Raw genomic sequence first — 24323 nt, 5'->3', positions numbered from 1 at the left:
CAATACATCCTTGCGCCTGCTGATGCTTAAAGCGAATGACCCCTGAAAAAAAATATTAAAAGCCAGCAGCTACAAATACTGCAGCTGCTGACTTTTAATATCAGCACACTTGCCTGTCCTGGAGTCCAGCGCCGTCCGCAGCAGAGGACGAGCGATCGCTCATCACTCTGCTGCCCCACCGCCATCCTCGCCAGCGCTCCGGCTTCACTGCCCGGTTCCCTACGGCGCTCCGGCTTCACTGCCCGGTTCCCTACGGCGCATGCGCGAGTCGCGCTGCGCCGCGCTGACTGGCTCCCGCTGTGCTCTGGGAGTCAAGTGTTTCCCAGAACACAACGGGGGGGGGGGGTAACGGGATCTGACGTCCTGCCTGCAGTCTACCCGCAGACTGTGTGGCCGGAAGTGGGTGCAAATACCTGTCTTTAGACAGGTATCTGCACCCCCTCCCCCCTGAAAGGTGTCAAATGTGACACCGGAGGGGGGGAGGGTTCTGACGAGAGGGAGTGGAGGGTGAAGCTCCACTTTAAAGGGGTTGTAAAGGTTAATTTTTTATTTTTTAAATTGGTTTCTTTAAGCTAGTGCATTGTTGGTTCACTTACCTTTTTCCTCTTGATTTCCCTTCTAAATGTTTTTTTTCTTTGTTTTTCTTTGTCTGAATTTCTTACTTCCTGTTCCTCCTCAGTTAGGCTCTGTAACGGCACCCAAAATGGGACAGGGGTTAAAGCCGTTTAGGATATTCCATCCCCGAACACAAGGCAGCTACCGACACGCCACAGTCAGGCAAACTAACCCCAATAACGAGACACACAGCTCTGTTTGAGGTTCAACAGGAAAAGAGAGCCTTTATTGAGAAATACAGCTCTTATATACAATTAGGATACTGCAGTAACCAAATGAACAATGACCCAACTCCACCCACAACATCATACAATGCTTACACATCTTTTAGTAGACATCCTGACTCCGGCTCTGACCTAATATACATGAGCTAATTAACTACAGCTGATGATTCAGACACCTGATCTTTAGGCTGTCTGTTAACTCACAATACACATTATCATCAATAGACCTATACACAATTACAGGGTCAATTAGCACAAGCCACAATGAAAGATGCTTAGAAGTTAGTCTGGATTCAATACACATTTATCACAGTAGCAGACTTAATTACCACAATAGAATGCAATCACAGCAAGCTTTATAGTACACTACAGGCAACACACAATATATATACAATATATACCGCATTAAATCTGACTAGCACAGACCATAGTGGGGTTCTTATTCACCCTGTGCCCCTATTAGAGACACAGGGTGATCTACACATAAAAAGGAATCGCAGAGTTTCTGGGTCTAGGCCGATACGTATTCTTCTACATATTTTTGGTAAAAAAATCGCAATAAGCGTTTAACGATTGGTTTGAGCAAAATTTATAGTATTTACAAAATAGGGAATAGTTTTATGGCATTTTTATTTTTATTTTTTTCTTTACTACTAATAGCGGCGATCAGCGATTTATTTTTTTTCGTGACTGCGACATTATGGCAGACACATCGGACAATTTTGACACACTTTTGGGACCATTGTAATCTTTACAGCAAAAAATGCTATAAAAATTGGACGTGTGCAATTTGTTTAGTTTCTAATTCGGAAATAAAAAATTTGTGAAAACGAAAATTCGAAATTAACGAATTTCCGAATTTTCGTTTTCACAAATTTTTTATTTCCGAATTTTCAGACTTCAGAAAATTTAGAATTTTCGGATTTCAGAAAAATACGAATTTCCGAATTTTCGTATTTCCGAATTTTTCAATTTCCGAATTTTCGTATTTCCGAATTACGGAAATTCGCAAATTTTCGTTTTTTTTTATTTTTAAAAATCACGAATTTTGGAATTTTTTTTATTTTCGAATTTTTCAATTTTAGAAATTTCAATTTTTTTTTTTTTATTTTAGAATTTTTTATTTTTGATTTTCAAAATTTCGAATTTTTCATTTTTCGAAATATCGAATTTTTGATATTTTTTTTCAATTTCGTATTTTCGTATTTCCGAATTTCGGAAATTCGTATTTTAGAAATTTTTTATTTTTCATTTTCGAATTTCCAATTTTTTTTTTTATTTTAGAAATTTCGAATTTATGAATTTTCGAAATTTTCAAATTTTTCATTTTCGAAAATTCGAAAAATAAAAAAATCTGAATTTCGAATTTTCAAAATTGTGGAATTTTCGAAATTGTGGAATTTTCGAATTTTATAAATTCCGAAATCCCGAATTTTCGAATTAAAATTTTTTCGTACTTCGGAAATTTTTTCATTTTCAAAATTTTCCGAATTTTTTTTAATTTCGTTTTTTCCGTTTTATTCGTTTTTTGCTTTTTCGGAAATCCGAAAACTCGTAATTACGAATTTTCGATTTTCCAGAATTTCCGAAAAAAAACCAAAAACGAAAATAACAAACTAAAAAAAACGAATTTTTTGGCAGTGCACATGTCTAATAAAAATGCATTGTTTACTGTGAAAATGACAAGTGCAGTTTAGGAGTTAACCACTAGGGGGCGCTGTAGGGATTATGTGTGACCTCATATGTGTTTCTATGTGATGTCACTGATGGCCTTTCCCTATATCGCGGAACAGACGATCAGTGACATTGCCACTGTGAAGAACGGGGAAGGTGTGTTTACACACACCTCTCCCCGTTCTTCAGCTCCTGTGACCGATCGCGGGACACCGGCGGCGATCGGGTCCCGGGGGCGCGGAGCTTCGGACAGGGTCGCGCGCCCGTGACCCAGTCTGGGCCACTTAAAGGGGACGTACAGGTGCGTGCCTGCTCCCAGCCGTGCCATTCTGCCAACGTAAATGTGCAGGAGGCGGTCCTTAAGTGGTTAAAGCCAATAAACTGCACTCTGTTAGCCTATGTGTCCATGCACACATGGAAGTTTTTTAGTGATAATGAGCAGTGAAGTTTATGGGCTTTTTTTCTGACCGCCAGAAATTTGCGTTCAAAGTGCTGTTTTTCGGCGGGAAAACCCCAAAAAATGCAAAACGCTGCTCGCCAGCGGTTTTTTGCATTTTTTTTTTTTTATCCATTGAAAAAAAAAAAAAGAAAAAAAAAAGCTACACTGAAAATTGCTAATAAACACTAAAAAACATTGAAAGGCTCCCTGCAAAGCTACTGGCGTTTTTTATAGCTTCCAGTGTGCATGGAGCCTAAGCTGTTCAGTAAGCTGTTCTGGCTGACTAACTACCGCTCGGATGATGATGGCAAGTTTACTGAGGAGAAACAGGAAGTGAGAAATTCAGACAAAGAAAAAAAACATTTATAAGGGAAATCGAAGGAAAAGGTAAGTGAACCAACAATGCACCAGCTTAAAGGAACCTATTTAGAAAATAAAAAACAAACCTTTACAACCCCTTTAAAAAAGTTTTCCTCATAGCCATCACAACTGCACGTAGGATAGGAGAAATCTGTGAGAGCCTTTTCTAAAGATTCATGACGATCGAATTGTACTTCAAACGGATCCGGATTTACTCCAAAAGTTACATTAACTTTTCATAAGTCCAGGATATAGTCCTACCTTCTTTTTGCAATTCACCAAACCGCAAAGAACAGAATCTAAGTTGTCTTGCTGTTAGAAGGTGTCTACTTCAGTATCTAGAAGTTACTAACGAATTCAGAACATCAGATGCTCTATTTGTCTTGTACGCAGGCCAACAGAGGGGTAAACAAGCATCCAAAAAGACAATAGCCAGATGGCTCAAGGCAGCCATGCTAGAGTGCTACAGTGTTATGGAGATAACACCACCAAAAGACCTAAAGGCTCATTCAACAAGGGCCTCAGCAGCCTTGTGGGCAGAAAGAGCAGTAGCCACTCCAGAACAAATCTGCAGGGCAGCAACCTGGTCAAGATTCTCAAACTTTGTTCAGCATTACAGGCTGGATCTGTTTTCCAGCCAGGACCAGGCTTTTGGTAGGAAAGTCCTCCAAGCCATTGTCCCACCCTAAATCCTGGTAACTTCTTGGTTATCCTCTCAAGGGCTGACCTGGAAGACGACCGGGGGAAAAGCAGAGTTGGTTTCTTATCGGTAACTCTGTTTCCAGTAGTCTTCCAGGGCAGCACGATCCCACCCTGAAATGTCTAACCTTGTAGGGTTGTGTTGTGTATTATGTCGTTTCAGATTCCGGCCTTCGGTTCTCGTAGGTTACTGACCAGGGACCTGAGGGACCGCCTTTTAAAGTGATTAATGTCAACGTGTTTCCTATGTGTGAGGAGGAGCTCCATCTCTCAAGAGCCGCCCTGGAAGACTACTGGAAACCGAGTTACCGGTAAGAAACAAACTTTGCTTTTGCATAACCTGTGACTGCATACAGATTTAGGTACTCTGCTCACGTTTTTAGTGCAATTATTAAAGCCAGCAAGGGATCAGCCTTCTGTGTGCTAGATGCAAACACACGGTTACGCAGAGAATTATGAAGTAAACAAGCAGACAAGGCAGAAATTACTGATAATCTATCATATCTGTGGAATTGCACTATGAAATGCATAACTGCTTCTGACAACTCATGTGATGATGCAAAGCAAATAAACCGTGCTCTCACAAAGCTAAAATTAGCTTTTGAAAGCTATAAAAGACTGTCTGAGTTAAATGGCTTTAGTGCCCTTAACAACATCAAAGCACATTCCCTTTTCTGAGGCAGAGTCGCTGAAAGTTGACAGGATTCACAAGGTGAACCTTGCAATACATCTTAAACCATGTTGGCAAAATTGCACAGGATGCTTTGAATTCTATAAACCAACCCACACTACATTCGCCAGCATATGAAGCTGCAGCAATCAACCACACAGGTCATCCTGACTAGGGGGTGAGTTCCGGCGTGTTTGCACACTCCACATGCAGAGCCCGCCAGGAAGTCGGCACGGCGCTGCGCTGCGCTAATCACAGGCAGTGAGACATTTCCCAATGTCTGCAGCCGCTCATTGGGACAATGTCTCCCTGCCTGTGATTAGCGCAGCGCGGTGCTGACTTCCTGGCGTGCTCTGCACGTGGAGTGTGCGAACATACCAGAGCTCATCCCTAATCCTGACACATAAAACACTTCTTTCTCAGGTTCCTAAAATCCTATGCAGCAATTCATGTGTCGCCCCAGACTATCCTGAACCCAACTCGTGAAATCTCCTCAAACTTCCTGAGATTTGTCACACTGTTCTCCAGACCAACACCAAAATACCACCAGATTCCAGGGCTTCATCTGGACTGAAGCCATCTGCTACTCCTTTTTTTTTTTTTTTCTTCAACACGTAAACGCCAGATAATCAGATATCATCACCACCACCACCACCTCCAGCACCAGAGAATTAACACCTGTCCCAACAAGGCCTAAGGCAGTGGGATCACGATCCCCTCGGGTGGTCGAATGACTATTTGCCATGGGTCACCGTATCCTGGCCTGTCCCTGAAGCTTGCACCGCTCTCCCAGCCTTTCGCAGCCCCCCAGCAGGGCTGTCCCTGGAGCCTGTGGTCGCCCAGCTGGGCTGTTCCTGGAGCCCGGGCCGCCCACTCAGCCTTTTCTCAGCCACCCACTCAGTTTGCGGTGTGGCTGGGGGACAAAAACTAGAGGTCAGCTAACTGGTGAGGAATGTGAAGTGGGAGGAGCTGGAGGAGACCCTATATCTCCTGATTTCAGCATAGGTGTCTCTGCTACGAGACGCCACAAAGTCAGAGACACCGTGAGTACGTGAGTAACACTACCTGTGATTATAGTTGCCATTAAAAGTCCCCACTACAGTTCTTAGATCGGCACATGACCTTGATCAAGAAAGAGCACCTAAGTTGGCTGATCAGAACTCCCCCTACCAGCACTGCCACTCATCCCAACTCCCTGCCTGTGCTGCCACTAATACCATTCCCCCCACCAAGAAGTAAGAGAAGGAAAAAAATAGAGAATACATGGAAGGTAGAGGAAAAGGGTGAGAAACGTAGAAAAGGGAGAGAGAATACTGTAAGAGAACAAGAAAGAAGGCTAGAGAGAGGGATGGGAAAAAAAATTGGCATAGAGAGAGATAAAAGGGAAAGAAAGGAGAACTAAGAGAGAGTGGTACATCCTAAAATGTACCTTAACCTCCCTGGCGGTATTCCCGAGTTTGGCTTGGGGGGCGGGTTAAATTTCAGTATCGCTAGCGGTAACACCGAACCACACTCGGGATTGCATCTCAGGATCCTGGTGTCACCTTACCTTGTCACCAGGAGGATCCTGCGATGTCACCCTGCTGTGTGTGCAGGCTGTGTCCTCTGCCTGATGCCTCTGTGTGCCGGTCTCCATTCCCTGTGAGCATCCTGATGTATGGCGGCGGAGCCCGGCAGCAAAGTTTAAAATTCATAACACATACAGTACGCTGTAATCTTATAGATTACATAACTATATAAAATTGTTTCACACCCCTTTGTCCCAAGTGCTTTGTCCAGTGCCATGCATGCAATTTTAATTTGTATATTCTATAGTTTCTGCCTGAAAGCATGAGGTTGTCCATGGCAACCAAAAAGTGTCCCTTTCTTTATCGTACATCACGGGACACAGAGCGGCATTCATTACTATATGGGTTATATGGAGTACCTTCAGGTGTAGACACTGGCAATCTCAAACAGGAAATGCCCCTCCCTATATAACCCCCTCCCATAGGAGGAGTACCTCAGTTTTTACGCCAGTGTCTTAGGTGTTAGTCATGGTTTAGCTTGCCTCCGCATCCTTGGGATTAGGTGAGCTACCGGTTCTGTCCAAAAAAGCCTCAGCGCTAAAGTGGTCAGTAACCGGACCCCAAACCCTTGGGGTATAGCCCATAATGCTTTTCTTTTTAGAGAGCTGGACCCTGGGCCCAGAACTTAGAAACCTTTGGGTACCTAAAGTTTTCTGTTGCCAGGGTGCTATATGGGCCCAGGACAGTGGATCCTTCATAGGAACCCAGGGCCTGAAGGTCTAGACATCCCCACGGAGATGGGGGAAGATTGGGCCTCTTGCTTGGCAAAGTCCTGCGGCATGGAGCAGGTAAGTGAGGGGAAAACTTGCGGAACTTGGTTCTTAGCAGGTTTTTTTCTGGGGGGTCACAGGGGACATGCCTAAAGTTATGCACTGCATCTGGCAAACTAGTCACATATCATAAAGATAGGATGGCTCTCTATGTATTATTCCCCATAAGATGTGACCTCCCTTGTAGTGTTGGAAAAGCATTGAGTGGGGCCTGTGTTATATAAAAATATATGTGTGTGTCAGAGAGCTTTGCTTACCTGCAGGCCTCCAGGCGATGCTCCATTCAGTCTTCCTCCTCAGAGCCTGCAAGCAGGCAAAACGCTGACCTCCTCATGGTTCCAGGCTGCAGGCTGCAGTTTGCTGGAACAGAGAGGTCCCTTCCTCCCAAAATCCCCCCCCCTCCCCCTGTCGGGAGGGGCATTTCCTGTTTGAGATTGCTGGGGGGGAAGGGCGGGTCAGTGGCTTAAAGGAAGGGGCGGCCCTTCCTTGTTTGTTCCATTCAATACTTTGGAACTGAGGAGAAAGACCAGAGCGGCAGCACGGGGCGCCGAGGACACACAGTGGCCAGAAAGGATATTGCAGTCTTCAGAGGACTGTTTTTTTCAAGCCTAGAAATAGGCTGTTTCTTTTCCATCTCATAGTTTTTCTTTGCAATACTACTCAGGGGGACAGAATGTTTTTTCTTTCCTGGATTTGAAACAAAAACGAAAAAAAAAAAAAAAAAAAAAAAAGTCATCTAGGGGAGAGGAAGCATTTTTTTATCCCCCAAACAGGTGTTTGGACAATTAACTTTTATAGTTCCAAATACCAATAGGTAGCAGGTGTACCTCGGTATTGTACCATGGTATGCCGCTGTTTTCCCTACAGGGAGCCTTGGGGCCATCGGGATCTGGGGCTGGAGCTGACGCGGGTCAGTCCAACCCTAAGATGGTCACGGAGGAGGTATTACTCACCTCTTTAAAAGAGGGCAGTAAGCGGAATAGATCTCCGTCGCCCGAGCGCGGACCCTCAGAAGAGGAGGTCCTTTCCTCAGGGGAATTGGACGACCTCTTGGACAAGGACCAAGTAGGTTCAGGGATCGAAGACCCGGATACAGAGGAGTCTGGGGCAGTCTCCCTGAGGGAGAGCTGGTGGATTCAAGGATTGTCGGACTTGGTCCATAGGGCATTCAACTTGCCAGTACCAGATCTCCAGGTATCGACGGTTTCAGCTTTGGGCTCACTGAGGGCGCCTCAAAGCAATGCTGTGTTTCCGATCCATCCTCTATTAGAGGGAATTTTGTTCCAAGATTGGAACAAGCCAGATAAGATCTTCTTACCACCTAAAAGGTTCTCTGTCCTATATCCTATGGAAGAAAAATTTTCCAAAAGATGGGCTACTCCTGCAGTGGACGCAGCCATCTCATGTGTTAACAGATCGTTAACATGCCCTGTAGAAAACATACAGGTGTTCAAGGATCCAGTTGATAAGCGCTTGGAAGCACTACTTAAGAACTCCTTCACTACTGCAGGGGCAGTAGTACAGCCAGCTGTGGCTGCGATTGGGGTCGCTCAAGCATTATCGGATCAATTTAAGCAGATGCTTAAACTTATTCCGGCCCAGCAGGCAGAAAAATTTTCGGATGTCCCTAAGGCCATATGTTTTACGGTAGACGCAATCAAGGATTCTATCCAGCAAGCGTCACGTTTATCGTTATCCCTTATCCATATGAGAAGACTCTTATGGTTAAAAAGCTGGGAGGCTGAGCCCCCATGCAAGAAGCTCCTGGTAGGGTTCCCCTTCCATGGAGGACGACTCTTCGGAGAAGACCTAGATAAATACATTCAGACCATTTCAAACGGCAAGAGTACTCTCTTGCCAACTAAGAAGAAGGTTCAGGGACCTGCGTTTAAACGACAGTATTCCCCTGGGCAGGGGCCCTCTAATGCCAAGCAGTATCGACGGCCTCCTGCAAAAGCAAACTTCGGCTTCAACAGCAGATCACAAGGACAGGCTGTTAGAGGCAAAAGGCAGTGGTTTCGCAAACCAGCAAAACCAGCCCCCAAGCCAACCTTATGAAGGGGCGCCCCCACCCACGAAGGTGGGGGGAAGGCTGCGACTCTTTTCAGAGATTTGGGAAGCCAGCATTCCCGACGAGTGGGTACGGTCTTCCGTGGCCACAGGCTACAAATTAGATTTCCTAAGGTTTCCTCCTCCTCATTTCCAGAAGTCGAGGATTCCAAACGATCCGGAAAAGGGAGCCGCATTAAGATCGGCATTAGATCATCTACTTTCCCAGGAAGTAATAGTAGAGGTACCAGTCCTGGAACAGGGGCTGGGTTTCTACTCCAACCTATTCATCATCCCAAAATCCAATGGAGATGTCAGGCCAATTTTGGACCTAAAGATGGTAAATGCATATCTAAAGATCCGCTCATTTCGGATGGAATCCGTGCGGTCAGCAGCTGCCACACTCCAGAAGGACGACTTCATGGCGTCCATAGACATAAAGGATGCCTACCTTCATGTTCCAATTTATCAGCCACATCAAAGATATCTACGCTTCATGGTGGCTTCGCGTCACTTCCAATTCGTGGCGCTTCCCTTCGGGTTGGCTACGGCCCCCCGGGTGTTCACGAAGGTCCTAGCTCCAATCCTAGCCAAACTAAGGATCCAAGGGGTCACGATCCTAGCATACCTGGACGACCTCCTAGTCATAGATCACTCGTCTCCCGGCTTGGAGCGAGCAGTGGCCCTCACGGTCCAATACCTCGAGAGGTTCGGCTGGGTCCTAAATCGAGAAAAGTCAGCTTTCCAGCCCACAAAGCAGTTGGAATATCTCGGCATGAGATTAGACACAGAACAACAAGGAGTGTTCCTACCTCTGAGGAAGGTAAAAGCCATCAAGGAATTAATCCTACTGGTTCTAAGCAAGAAAGAACCGACTATTCGCCTATGTATGAGGTTACTAGGCAAGATGGTGGCCACATTCGAGGCGGTACCATACGCCCAGAGCCACACTCGCATCCTACAGGCAGCCATCCTGTCAGCATGGAGCAGAAGGCCACAGGCCTTGGATATCCCGTTGCCGCTCTCATCAAGAGTCCGACAAAGTCTGTGTTGGTGGTTAGACCCTCAGAATCTACTGAAGGGGAGGTCTTTCAGCCCAGTGGCTTGGAAGATAGTGACCACAGACGCCAGCCTGACGGGCTGGGGAGCAATTTTGGATGGTTGCACTCGCCAAGGTACTTGGGCAAAGCCAGAGAAGCAGTTGCCCATCAACATCTTGGAGCTCAGAGCTGCTCGACTAGCCCTCAGGGCTTGGACGTCAAAATTGCAGGGGTTCCCGGTGAGAATTCAATCAGACAATGCCACGGCCGTGGCATACATAAATCACCAAGGGGGAACCAGGAGTCAAGCCGCTCAGAGAGAGAGGTGAGCTTGATTCTTCTATGGGCAGAGGCTCATGTGCCCTGCATATCGGCAATATTCATTCCAGGAGTGGACAACTTTCAGGCGGACTTCTTAAGCCGCCAGACTCTATGGCCGGGGGAATGGTCTCTGCATCCACTAGTCTTTCAAGCACTCTGCCAAAGATGGGGAGTGCCGGACGTGGATATCATGGCATCGAGACTCAACAAGAAACTAGACAGGTTCATGTCCCGCTCAAGGGATCCGATGGCCTGCGGAACCGATGCGTTGGTTTGCCCTTGGCATCAGTTCAAACTTCTTTATGCGTTTCCCCCGCTCCAGTTACTACCCCGCCTGCTGCGCAGGATCCGGGTGGAGCACATACCAGTCATCCTGGTAGCTCCAGCATGGCCCAGAAGGGCATGGTACTCACTAATCTTAAGGATGGTAGTGGGAGACCCTTGGACTCTTCCTCTACGGCCAGACCTGCTATCGCAAGGTCCGATCCTCCACCCTGCCTTACGGCATCTAAATTTGACGGCCTGGAAGCTGAATCCCTGATTCTCAGGGGTAGAGGTCTGTCTCAGAAAGTAATCTCTACCCTAATCAGAGCCAGGAAACCGGTCTCTAGGGTGATTTATTACAGGGTCTGGAAGGCCTATGTAGGCTGGTGTGAGTCCAAGCGATGGCTTTCTCGCAAATTTACCATCGATAGAGTATTAAGTTTTCTCCAGCTAGGAGTGGATAAAGGATTGGCATTAAGCACAATCAAAGGACAGATTTCTGCTCTGTCAGTGTGGTTTCAGCGGCCGCTGGCCACCCACTCGCTGGTTAAGACCTTCCTTCAAGGGGTCTTACGTATTAGACCTCCAGTTAAATCCCCGCTTTGTCCGTGGGATTTAAATCTTGTTCTGTCAAGTTTACAGAAACAACCGTTTGAGCCGTTGGCTGATATTCCTTTGGTTCTACTGACAAGGAAGTTAGTATTTTTGGTTGCCATAGTTTCCGCAAGAAGAGTTTCGGAGCTGGCAGCCTTATCCTGTAAGGAACCATATCTTGTTTTTCATAAGGACAGGGTCGTTCTCCGCCCTCATCCTTCCTTCCTTCCGAAGGTCATATCCAGTTTTCATTTGAACCAGGATTTGGTATTACCATCCTTCTTCCCTAAACCTACTTCCAGAAAGGAAGGGTTGCTGCATACCTTGGATATTGTCAGGGCCATGAAGGCCTATCTTAAAGCTACAAAGAAGATCCGGAAGACAGATGTGCTGTTCATTCTACCGGATGGGCCCAAGAAGGGGCAGGCAGCTGCAAAGTCCACCATTTCTAGGTGGATTAAGCAATTAATCACTCAGGCCTACGGCTTGAAAGGGTTGCCTCCTCCAGTATCATTAAAGGCTCATTCTACTAGAGCCATGGGCGCCTCCTGGGCAGCACACCACCAGATCTCTATGGCTCAAGTTTGCAAGGCGGCAACCTGGTCTTCTGTCCACACGTTTACAAAATTCTACAAGTTGGACGTAAGAAGGAATACTGATACTGCCTTCGGGCAGGCAGTGCTGCAGGCTGCAGTTTGAGACCCTCGGATTCCGGGGGCTCCTCTTGTTCGAGTTAAATTTAAAAATTTTATTTTTCTCAACTAAGTTGGATTTATTATGATTTGAGTATATCTCTAAATTAAATCCTTTTGTCTTGGAGATGTTCTCCCTCCCCTCATTGTAAGCATTGCTTTGGGACATCCCATATAGTAATGAATGCCGCTCTGTGTCCCGTGATGTACGATAAAGAAAAAGAGATTTTTAATACAGCTTACCTGTAAAATCTTTTTCTTGGAGTACATCACGGGACACAGAGCTCCCACCCCTCTTTTTTGAGGACCATTTTGGGAGGCATACTGCTTGCTACAAAACTGAGGTACTCCTCCTATGGGAGGGGGTTATATAGGGAGGGGCATTTCCTGTTTGAGATTGCCAGTGTCTACACCTGAAGGTACTCCATATAACCCATATAGTAATGAATGCCGCTCTGTGTCCCGTGATGTACTCCAAGAAAAAGATTTTACAGGTAAGCTGTATTAAAAATCTCTTTTTTATGTCAAAAGTGGTTTTAACCACTTCCCGCCCAAGGACGTCCTATGACGTTCTGGACTTTCAGTGGGGATATCTGAAAGATGCCTCCAGCTACAGGCATCATTCAGATATCCATCTCTTCAGCCGGCGATCCTGTGCACCATAAGAACGATCATGGCAGCAGTTCTTATAGGCGACGGGAGTCGACGTCCCCCTCCCGCCGCAAATCTGGTGCTTCTCTGGGCTCTCCCGTGCCATCGGAGACCCGGAGAAACGATCTGCCGGCGCCGGATGGGAGGCATAGAGATGACTGGTGACCAGATCTCTATGATCGTCGGAGGCCCGGGCGCCATGTTATGACGTCACGCCTGGGTACCGTAATGTAAACAAAGCTGCAATCATGAGATCCGTGATTTTTTTCACGATCTCATGCTTTCCAGCCTGGAGGAGAGATGCAGGGTCTTATTGACCCCACATCTCTCCATAAAGAGTACCTGTATCCTTGTAATAGGAATAAAAGTGATTAATTTTTTTAAAAAAATTACAATAAATTAAGTAAAATACATTTTTTTTTTTTTTTTTTTAAATGCCCCTATCCCGTAGCTCGTGCTCAGATGCGAACACACATGTAAGTCCCACCCACATATGTAAACGCCCTTCAAACCACACATGTGAGGTATCGATGCGTGCATTAGAGCGCCAGCAACAATTCTAGCACTAGACCTCCTCTGTAACTCTAAACTAGTAACCTGTAAAAAAAAAAAATAAGCAACGCCCTTGGAGATTTTAAAGTACTGAAGTTTGGCGCCATTCCATGAGTGTGCGCAATTTTAAAGCGTGACATGTTGGGTATCTATTTACTCGGCGTAACTTCGTCTTTCACATTATACAAAAAAATTGAGCTAACTTTACTGTTTTGTTATTTTTTAATTCATAAAACCGTTTTTTTCCCCCAAAAAAAGGCGTTTGAAAAATTATTGCGCAAATACCGTGCGAGATAAAAAGTTGCAATGGCCTCTATTTTATTCCCTAGGGTGTCTGCTAAAAAAAATATATAGAATCTTTGGGGCTTCTGAGTAATTTTCTAGAAAAAAAATTATGATTTTTGCATGTAGGAGAGAAGTGCCAAAATAGGCCCGGTATGGAAGTGGTTAAACCAGCTAGAAAACAGTGATAGTAAATTAGAACAGTTGCAGAATTGAGCGATAGTGAATCGTGGGGAAATTCATTTTATTATTATATTTTTGTATATTTTTATAGTTATATAGTGGAACATCGGATTACGAGCATAAGGAGAATGCTTATAAGCCAAAGCACTCGCATATCAAAGCAAGTTTACCCGTGGAAACAAACAAAGAGAATTCGTTCTTCAATGACTTCTATTGCATGCAGAACCGCATGTGGCCAGAGGTGGGGGGGGCGCTGGAGAGACTCGGAAATACTCGGAGACTGTTCGGGTGCAGTCGGAAACACTCGGGTGTCAGCGGTGTCCCTGTACCTCTGTCCAATTGCGATACTGCACACCACAGAGGCTTGAATCCTGCTCATTTTACGAGAAAACACTCGCAAACCGAGTCAGAATTTTTAATAGAAAAAAATCTTGTATTGTGAAACGCTCGTTAACTGTGTTACTCGCAATCCGAGGTTCCACTGTGTTATAATTTATGATTTTGTGTTTTATACCTGGGATGTCTGATAGACTCTTGTTTTGGACAGATTCTAGTGTGCTTTTTCTAAAGCCTCATACACAAGATCAGATTTTCCAACAACAAATGTGTGATGGCAGGGTTTTGTCGGAATATCCGACAGTTTGTAAGCTCCATCGGACAATTGTTGGATTTTCCGACAACAAATGTTTTATAGCATGCTTTAAAACTGTCAGACAACAAATGTGCCTTTAGCAAAGCAGGAACAAAAATTGTCTCTGGACAGCCGCACTCTGAACAAATTGTAGCCTTTATTGGCTATGACTAAGTACTAGTTTCAGTGTGAAATGCGTCAGCAGTTGGGTTTTATTTTATTTTGCTGTGACTTGTAGTGCTGTCCTTCTTTTAATAAAGGCTACAATTTGTTCAGAGTGCGGCTGTCCAGAGACAATTTTTGTTCCTGCTTTGTTAAGTGCATTGCTTGCACCTGGGTTGTCTGCAGTGGAGGATATTCATCTGGGTTCCCACCTGGAGTGGCTACTTCCTTTTCCCCAACGATCGTGTCTTGTCGGATTATCCGATCGTGTGTACACAAGTCCGTCGGAATGAAATCCAAAGTACAAACACACATGCTCCGAACCAATGCTAACCATAGCACAACATTAGCAGAAATTTTGTGTATGTTGGCTGAAAAAGTTCTGCCGTCTGTATGCATACCAAGTTCACGGCCAATGCCCTTCGCACAAAATTCCACAAATTTGTCCAATTGAAAGTCCGGTTGGAAATCCGATCATGTGTACGAGGCTTAAGAATTACAGGCCTACAATGTAAAGCATTACATTTCGATGAAAAACAATGTACCGCTTTGAGACACAAAAATCTGACAATCATACCGCCAGGGTGGCTACAGGGTACAGGGAGCGCTAAATGTCAGTGGATTAGGGGTGCAAATTACGTGTCTTGCCTTAGGTGCTGACCACCCACGCTACGAAAATAATTTTACTGTTAGGGGTCCCCACAACTTGAGAAATGTTATCAAGGGGTCACGGCACTAGAAGGGTTGAGAACCACTGGCCTAAGGGAACTGATACAGCAGACCCTGCTAAGTACGTGAAAAACGAATTAACGCTGGCCACCTAAAGTGTGACGATCATCTAGAGAACTACAGAAGCTGGATATCCACCTTCAGGCCGGGTTCACATATATCCGGCCTCGGGTTTGTGCCTGGGATCCGGTGCGTGTCTGTTTACTCCTGAACTGCACCAAAACACGCACCAGACCCTTTTTCAATCCGGACCGCTCCGGACATGTGTGAACCAGCTCCATTGAGAGCCGATTACACTTGCCTGTCATGCTGATTGGATGCTGGGAAACCCACATCCAGTTCGCATATGTTTGAACCCAGCCTTAAGCCAGAAGTCTAGGACCTCAGCATTCCACCTATGCAGGAACTTGATTTGTTAATTAAATAGTTAGGTCCTCAGTTGTCTGATTATGTTGAGAGACCTAAACCTGTTCACATCCATGAACCAGACAGGGGCCTTAATGTTGCATGGGAGAGATTAGAGCATTTATTTTTGAGAAGGAATCCCAGCTTTCCTGCAATAAAAAATAAATACTCCAAGGAAAGACAACCTTGAGAGACGGTTCACACAGGCACGACTCGTCAGACGACTTGGCTCCGTTTTGTACTATGGAACCATTCTAATAGAAGCGACTCAAGTCGCTCCGACTTAGAAAAAGGTTGCTCAGGGCAACTTGCATTGACTTCAATACAGAAATAATTTTGAAAGTCACCTTTGAAGTCGTGGGCAGATCGCCATGCCGAGTCGCTCGGCAAGTCGTGCTGCCCCTGTGTGAACCGGCTCTTATTGTAAAGTACTATTTAAAGTGTAATAACATATGTAGCTTCAATCGTTTTTCTAAAAATCTCACAAAACAATATTAATCAAAAAAATATGCAAACAACAATCAAAAAGTGCCAAAATAACAATAGGCTTTAAGTGATTGTATCCATATACCCTGTAAGCCAGCAGCAATGCAAAAAAACAAACGTAAGGGCAGGACGGCAAAGAAGTTATGGCTAACAATAGTGGATAGAAAGTGTGGTGGTGAAGACTTCACACATCCTTTAGAAATGTAACAGATCCTTAATTATATTTGCATCCAAATATCTGTAGAGTCCAAATGGAAACATGGTAGGGCAGCCTAGTATTAGGGGTGTCAAATTTAATTGGTGCATCGCGATTCGGGTGTACCCGATGCGACAGCGATAATCGATGTTTAGCCCTGCCCCCTCCCGGGAGAGCGCTCCGTTCAGATGGTACCTTTTTTTACAGCGCTCATGTGACTGCCCGGCCTGCCTCTCTCTTATGTCCACTCTGCTGTTACGTCTCTCCTGGCGTCAGCCCTGCCCACTGACTAGAACTATCAGATTAGAAGAGGGTAGTGTTTGTATATGCCACGCTGACTGACTGCATGGCCCGCCTCTCTCCTATGTCCACTCTGCTCTTGCGTCTCTCCTGGCGTCAGCCCCGCCCACTGACTGTAACTATCAGATCAGTAGAAAGGCAGGAGGGGCTGACGCCAGGAGAGACGTAAGAGCAGAGTGGACATATTAGATCGGCGAGCCGTGCAGTCAGTCACATTAGTGCGGCATATACAAACACTACCCTCCCGCCTTTCTACTGATCTGATAGTTAGTCAGTGGGCGGGGCTAACGCCAGGAGAGACGTGAGACCAGAGTGGAGAGAGGTGGGCCGGGCAGTCAGTCAGTCGCATTAGCGCAGCATTGTACAAACACTGAGAATTCCCTGCTGACGAGAGAATGGAGATCGGGGGATGGTGAGCTGGCAGATCGCCCATCTCACTACAAGGCTGCAATGACACAAGTAAGTTCCCTCTAATCATCCTCTGTGCGCAGAAGCAGCATGTAAGTACAGAGGAGGAGAGGGGTGCTGTGATCCGGGGACACGGGGTACGGGCATGTAGTGGAATCTGATGTACTGTCACCTGTGATAAGTCATTGTCACTGCAGGCAGGGACTGGGCTGTATGGAGGAGAAATTTAGACCATCTCCTGTACTATGTCCGCAGTCTCTGACCATCTCCTGTACTATGTCCGCAGTCTCTGACCATCTCCTGTACTATGTCCGCAGTCTCTGACCATCTCCTGTAGTATGTCTTCAGTCTCTGACCATCTCCTGTATCATGTCCGCAGTCTCTGACCATCTCCTGTACTATGTCCGCAGTCTCTGACCATCTCCTGTAGCATGTCTGCAGTCTCTGACCATCTCCTGTACTATGTCCGCAGTCTCTGACCATCTCCTGTAGCATGTCCGCAGTCTCTGACCATCTCCTGTAGCATGTCTGCAGTCTCTGACCATCTCCTGTAGCATGTCCGCAGTCTCTGACCATCTCCTGTATCATGTCTGCAGTCTCTGATCGTCTCCTGTATCATGTCTGCAGTCTCTGACCATCTCCTGTAGCATGTCTGCTGTGTTTAGACTTTGCTACATGCAGGAAGTGTTATTGTGTGTTGTTTTTTGTTGTTTTTTTAAGAACAGATAGAAGTATTTCAATTTTTTTTTTGATGAAAGCCATGCGCACTTGCGCTGCAATCGTGATGCATCGCGGAATCGAATCGTGGCCTTGATAATCGTAATTGCATTGAATCGTGAGACCGGTGAAGATGCGCAGCCCTACCTAGTATCCATTTATTATTACTATTATAGGTCAGAGCATATCTCAACCAGGAGAGTCAGGGTGGATTTGATTTAAATTATGATTTAAATCACTAGTAAAAAGGCTTGATTTAAATCTACTTGATTTGAATCATCATTTTTAAAGAGCAACTGTCATCTCTGTCCCGCAGCGGCTCCTCCTCTGACCCGCTGTTGACTCACCAACAGTCCCATTCACTTTAATGCGGCAGTGATACAGCAGCAGGTGAGTGGATGCCTAACAGGCGCGGCCATGATGGATCTGAAATGACAGAGTAGTTGGAATCTTTAATATTTGCCAACAAAATGGGAAACCATTTAGAATAATCTGTCAGGTTAGTAAAATGGCAATATCAAAACCGATTCAATCATAAAGTTTGCAATGTACATAGATTTGCAAAACAATGGGCTAAAAGAATATTCCTGAACTTTGTTTTAGCTCATGGTTACTGTGACATTGTGTGAATGCATCAATGCAGAGTGCATGTTCTCAGCTTGCAGAGCTTGGCTTCATTGATTTGAATTTACCAAAAATTCCAATATGGCAGAATATACAGCCTCATGCTACATAACTAAGTTCCATAATCTAAATTAATAATATATCCTAACTAGAAAACTATCTTTAGATACATTTTTACTCCAAAAGCATTATATTAAAATAAGTTTGTTAAAAATAAAAAAAATCTGATTTAAAAAAAATCATAGATTTTATGTCCACCCTGGCCAGAGTATATCATGACCTCCCAACAGACTTAAAGCGGTAGTTCACCCTCACTCACATGATTTTACCATCGAGACAGGCATTGTAGCGCGAGCTACAGTATGCCTGTCCCGATTTTTTTAACCCCGGACTCACCTTGTAATCGTACATTATAGATTTCGGCTCCCGCGGGGAATGGGCGTGCCTATGGAGAGGGAGGATGATTGACGGCCGGCCCTGGCACGTCACTCTCCCCGAAGACAGCCGGAGTAGGTCTCGGCTCTTCACGGCGCCTGCGCACAGGCTATGCGCAGGCGCCGTGAAGAGCCAAGCCTATTTCGGCTATTTCCGGAGAAGCGTGACGTGCCAGAGCCGGCCGTCAATCATCCTCCGTCTCCATAGGCACGCCCATTCACCGAGGGGAGTCGGTATCTTCGATGTACGAGTAAACGGTGAGTACGGGGAAAAAAAAATCGGGACAGGCATACTGTAGCTCGCGCTACAATGCCTGATTTTATGGTAGAACAAAACATTTTTTTTTTTTTTTTGGGTTTATAGGGTGAACCCCCGCTTTAAAAAGCACATAAATTGCTGCATAGAATAAAGGGCTATGAAGCCTTGTATGAAATCCAGGTGACATTGGCCCCTTATGATAAAGCACCTTGTCCCCATATTGATGAGGACAAAGACCTCTTCTCCACAACCCGTGGTTGGTGGAGGGTCTGTGGGTGGGGACTTTTTGGAATCCGGAAGACCACTTTAACAATAAAGGGGTCCTCAGATACCACCCCCCTATAGGAATGACTATAGCATACATAGTACCCTTACCCATTCACACAAAAGAGACGTTGCTTAGAAATTAAGACACCCAAGTGATTGACGAGTCCTTTATTTAAAAAAATTAAAGTTCCAAAAATGTCACTCATCGAAAGATGCCATTGACTTTCCAAAAACAAATAAAAAAAAAAAAAAAAACAACCAAGATGCATATGACAGGTCCTAGTGCCAATGGCTGAGAACGCTGACCAGAGTTTTCCGGCAGTGGACCATCCCGCTGTCAGAACACAATCGAACAGCTGGTGAGATCGCTGTATTAACATGGGATAGTACAGCCGCTCCTCCTGAGCTGTCAGTTTTTTTGTTTTTGTTCAGCCCTGCTGGGTTGAACGAAAAAAAAAAAAAGACTGGTATTTCAAACCACTTCCCTTTCCCTGGACCTCTCATCCCTATAATGGGTAACCCCACCTTTTTAGCCCTGGCTTACTTGATCCAAGATTTGTTTTCAGGGTTGTCCTTTCGGCAAAAATTCCAGCTGACACATTCTCTTAGTTCCTTACCTTCTGCTTAAACGTTTTGCCGACGCAGTACTCCATTTGAACTTCTGTGCTTGGACAATTTTCTCGCGCGACACGCTGTTTCCCAGACCTACCACATGCTTACAGTATGTCCCTACCACTGAGTGTCAGTTACCCTACATCTCAAAATGGGAACGTGATTTAAGGCTGAGCCTCACGGACAAACGGGTAAAGAGTATTTTCCTCCAAAGGCTCTGTACGACCTGACCCCCTATATGTGTACCACCCTTAGGGCCTGGCGGGGGGGCTTGGCCTGTGAAAAGTATCCTTCGATTGCGGTATCCCCGAACACCCCCCTCTGGAACTATCCCAACCTACATCACCTTTTCAAAATGCCAGACCCTGTGGTGTGGACCAAGTATCATATTAAAGTTCTCTCAGATGTCACCTCAGACCTCTCGATCTTCTTCGATCATGTAATCTCACCACAATGTTCTGCCCTCACACAAATTCAGATATCTTCAGCTGTCACATGCATTCAGTGCCCAGTTTACACCTGGCGAGGGGCACCTGGTGCAGTCTAACTGAGAGCGTATTTTGCGCTTTGACTGCCCCAGCAAACCCACCTCCATGCTCTACGCACATCTCCTCCGGGTCTCATCTCCTGAGTTGTCCAGGCTCCGTCAGCAATGGGGCCAGGATGTTCAGGAGCTGGACTGGGAGGATGTATGGGATTTCCCATTTAAAATACTGGTTTCCTTGAGAGATCGCCGCATTCAGTACAAGATTGTTCATAGAGCATATTTCACTCCCGCTCGGGTGCAGAGGATGAGGTCTTCCCTCTCACTGGAGTGCTGATGGTGTGACCATGCTCCAGGGGACTACATTCACATCTTCTGGTCCTGCCCGGTAATTTCAGTTTTTTGGTCACAAAGCTTTATGGAGGTGAATGAACTACTAAGTATTTCTATTGCCCCATCCCCAAGAATATGCCTGTTGGAAGACCTGGTGCCCAGGGTGGCTGAGAGAACCCTGTTGGGTCTCTTGCTGTTCTATTCCAGGAAGTCCATCGTCCTATGCTGGAAACGGAAAACTACTCCCTCTATAGGTCTATGGAAAACACTTGTCAATAATGTTATACCCCTATAACCTCTCAGTTCTAGGCACCAGGAGTCGGGGTTTAAACTGTTAACGTGCTGGTATTTCAGACCTGTTCGGATCAATAAGATGTTTCCTTAATGTCCCAATGTGTGTTGGCAGTGCAGGGAGGAGACTGGTTCTCTCCTTCACATCTTTTGGTCCTGCTGCTCTTTGCATGCCTTTTGGTCAGAGGTGCGTCACATTACTTAGAAATGTACTGATCAAGTTATACCATGGGACCCAGCGGTTTTTCTCCTGCGTCATCACCAAATCTCAGAGAAGACTTATTTATAGACGTTCCTTTTGTACCAATATTGCTCACTGCCATGAAAGGCTGCGTAACGCTCTGTTGGAAGCAGTCGCAAGCACCATCGATCTCCGTTTGGCGGAAATATATTTTAGAAATTAATGAGATAGTGGCCACGAAGAGGGGCCTTCGGGACAAATTCCTTTTAGAAGTGGTTCTACTGGCACAAATTAAAAATTTCAGATGAGTATCCTTCCCTAATGGGTTGAATTGTCTCTTTTGTGACGTTTTGGAGGTCGTACTGCTGGACTGTGGAGTCCATAAGTAACGGGGAAGACGTGGACCTTGCTTCTCTCCGTTTTTTCTGTATCGTTGTCTTGTGACAAAAAAATGAAGAATTGAAAAAAAACTGCTGGTGTTTACTAGGCTTAAAGTGGGAATAAACTCCCATCTCTGACTTTTAGCTAGAGGTAAGCCTTTAATAAAGCTAGTAGGTAGTGTAAATATCTCCTTAACATGCACCGCTTAGTAGATATTTACTGTACACGCAGTCCGTCACATCACCGGTGCATGCGCTCTGAAGGAACGGCCAATGGTTTACTACCGATTTAAGGGTCTTAAATGATCGTTGAACAGTCAGTGAATACATACAAAGTATTTACAGCACAGTAGGTAAACGCATACAATCAGGTGGTTTAGGCATGTTTTATAGATAAGCAAGAGCTATATAATGGGTGCCTATAAATTAGGGTTGTCCCGATACCACTTTTTAAGACCGAGTACAAGTACCGATACTTTTTTTCAAGTACTCGCCAATACCGATACTTTTTTTTTAATCTCATGTGTCAGTATTTTTTTTTTTTTTATCTTTAACAATTTTGTTTTAAATTTTTTACAATTTTCTTTTATTTATGTATTTTTACAAATTTTTTAAGGGGGGGGGGGGTGGACCGTGTCAGTGTGTTTTTTTTATTTTCTACAATCATTTTTTTTGTTCTTTTGTTTTTTTATTCTTTTTTTTTTTCAGCCCTGTTGGGGGGCTTTGGTGAGATATCAGGGGTCTTAACAGACCTCTGACATCTCCCGTTTGAGTCAGAGAAAGGGACTAGGGACACATGTTCCCCAGTCCCTTTCTCAGCAGCATCAGCTGCGCTGAAAATGAAAGGAGAGAAGACAGCCGCTTCTCTTCATTCATAAACTGAAACATTGTAATCACAGTTTACAATGTTTCAGTTATGTGAATGGACAGAGTCAGTGATCCATTTGGAGCAGTAAGGAGCCGGATTTACCGGCTCCTACCCCGCTCTCCATCCTGACAATTCCAGGGGGTGGAGGAGGAGCACGGAAGGGGAGAAAAACACGGCAGGATGCACGGAGGGATACACGGAGGGATACACGGAGGGATGCACAGAGGGAGAGAGAAACACGGCGGACATGAAGGGATACACGGCAGGATACACGGAGGGAGAGAGAAACAGGGCGGAGGACATGGAGGGAGGGAGGGAGACTGCAGCAAAACGGAGGGGGGCTGGAGGAGGATACGGGACAGTCAGCGGTGATCGTGTGTGGGGGAGTTACAAGCACCGATCACCGCTGATTTTAAAGCAGCTGAAAGCCGCACAGGGGAGGGGGGAGGGGGGGGGAGAGAAGAGGAGAAATTGCTTTTAAATCTATTACAGCGGTGATCGGTGCTTGTAACTTCCCCATACACTGATCACCGCTGACAGTACAAGTATCGGGTGAAGCATCGGAAGCATTTGCCAGAGTACAAGTACTCGGGCAAAATGCTTGGTATCGGTCCTGATACCGATGCTAGTATCGGTATCGGGACAACCCTACTATACATCATAATAGTCATTTTTATGGCCGATTATAGCTGCTAATACAATATTGTTTTCTCATTGTTTTACAGGTATTGAATCTATCAGAAAGGTGTTATGAGCTTTCCAGACTTAACACAAAGGTATTTAAAAATAACTTTTTTTTCCGTTTTATATTTAGTTTTTTTGTTCGTTTTTTTTGTATTTTGCGGATCACCAGATGAATAAAACAAAAGAAAAAAGAGTTGGGGTGGGGGGGAAAGAAACGAATGTGTGGCCAACATGACTAAAATATAACTTTTTGTCTGCTGCACCAACTCCACAAAAAAGCCCGGTTTCAGTATGCCAAACGGCACCTAAAAAAGCTTCAAAACTTTTTGGAGTGATCAGATCAATATGGACTCTATGATCACAAGCATAAACACTGCATGTGTACTAAACAAGGTCTACAAAACCAAAATATCCCTACTTTGAATATGGAAGTGGATCTCTGCTGTTTTGATGGGTATGCCATGGCAATATTAATGCAGTATATTAGGGGAAAATGCATCCAGAAGCTGCTTGTGGTGTGCACTTTAAGGGCCAGTTCACACCAGATGCAGTTCTGTGCGTTTTTTTTTCTGCACTAACAGAAAATGCATGCACCAGAAACTGATTGCGCTGGTGTGAACTAGAGCCATTGGAATACATGGAAAACACTGTGCATGCATTTTTAGGGCCAATTCACACCACAAAAATGCACTCTGGATATGTTCCAGATCAGTTTTTGCTTGCAGTTCACACCACTTGCATTTCCAGTGCGTATTTGATAACATTTGCCAAGTTCAAGTACAGTTGAAAAAATGCAGCACGCTCCTTTTTTTTTCTGCACTGCAATATGACTGCACTGGTGTGAACTAGAGCCATCGGAATACATGAAAAACGCTGCATGCATTTTTAGTGCAGAAAAAAGCGCATGGAACTGCATCTGGTGTGAACTAGCACTTAGTGATTGTAAAATATATATATTTTTAATAACTAATATGTCATACTTGCCTGCTCTGTGCAATGGTTTTGCACAAAGCAGCTTGGATCCTCCTCTTCTTGGGTCCCCCGCAGGCGCTCCTGGCTCCTTCCCCCTGGTGAGTACCCCCATAGCATGCCACTTTTTACAAAGCACATGCGGTGTATGTTGATGGAGACACACACATAGCTCCCCCCCCCCCCACTCTCTCCTCACAGGCCATGATGACAGAAACAGGAGCCAAAGTCTCCCACTGCTGCTACCATGTCCAGT

At 45.2% G+C, this 24323-nt stretch overlaps 1 protein-coding gene across 1 annotated transcript in view; it reads left to right on the top strand.

Annotated features, from left to right (window-relative positions):
- The window catches only part of TNS3 (tensin 3), a 395327-nt gene that overhangs the window by 39629 nt on the left and 331375 nt on the right, over window positions 1–24323 (top strand). The window contains exon 3 of the mRNA XM_040353375.1: window positions 23140–23190. Coding sequence (XP_040209309.1) covers window positions 23140–23190 — 51 coding nt within the window. The remainder of the gene's footprint in view (window positions 1–23139; window positions 23191–24323) is intronic.

The sequence above is a fragment of the Rana temporaria genome, chromosome 5 (genome assembly GCF_905171775.1).
Source record: "Rana temporaria chromosome 5, aRanTem1.1, whole genome shotgun sequence".
Lineage (NCBI taxonomy): Eukaryota > Metazoa > Chordata > Amphibia > Anura > Ranidae > Rana > Rana temporaria.
This window is presented reverse-complemented; position numbering and strand designations above follow the sequence as displayed.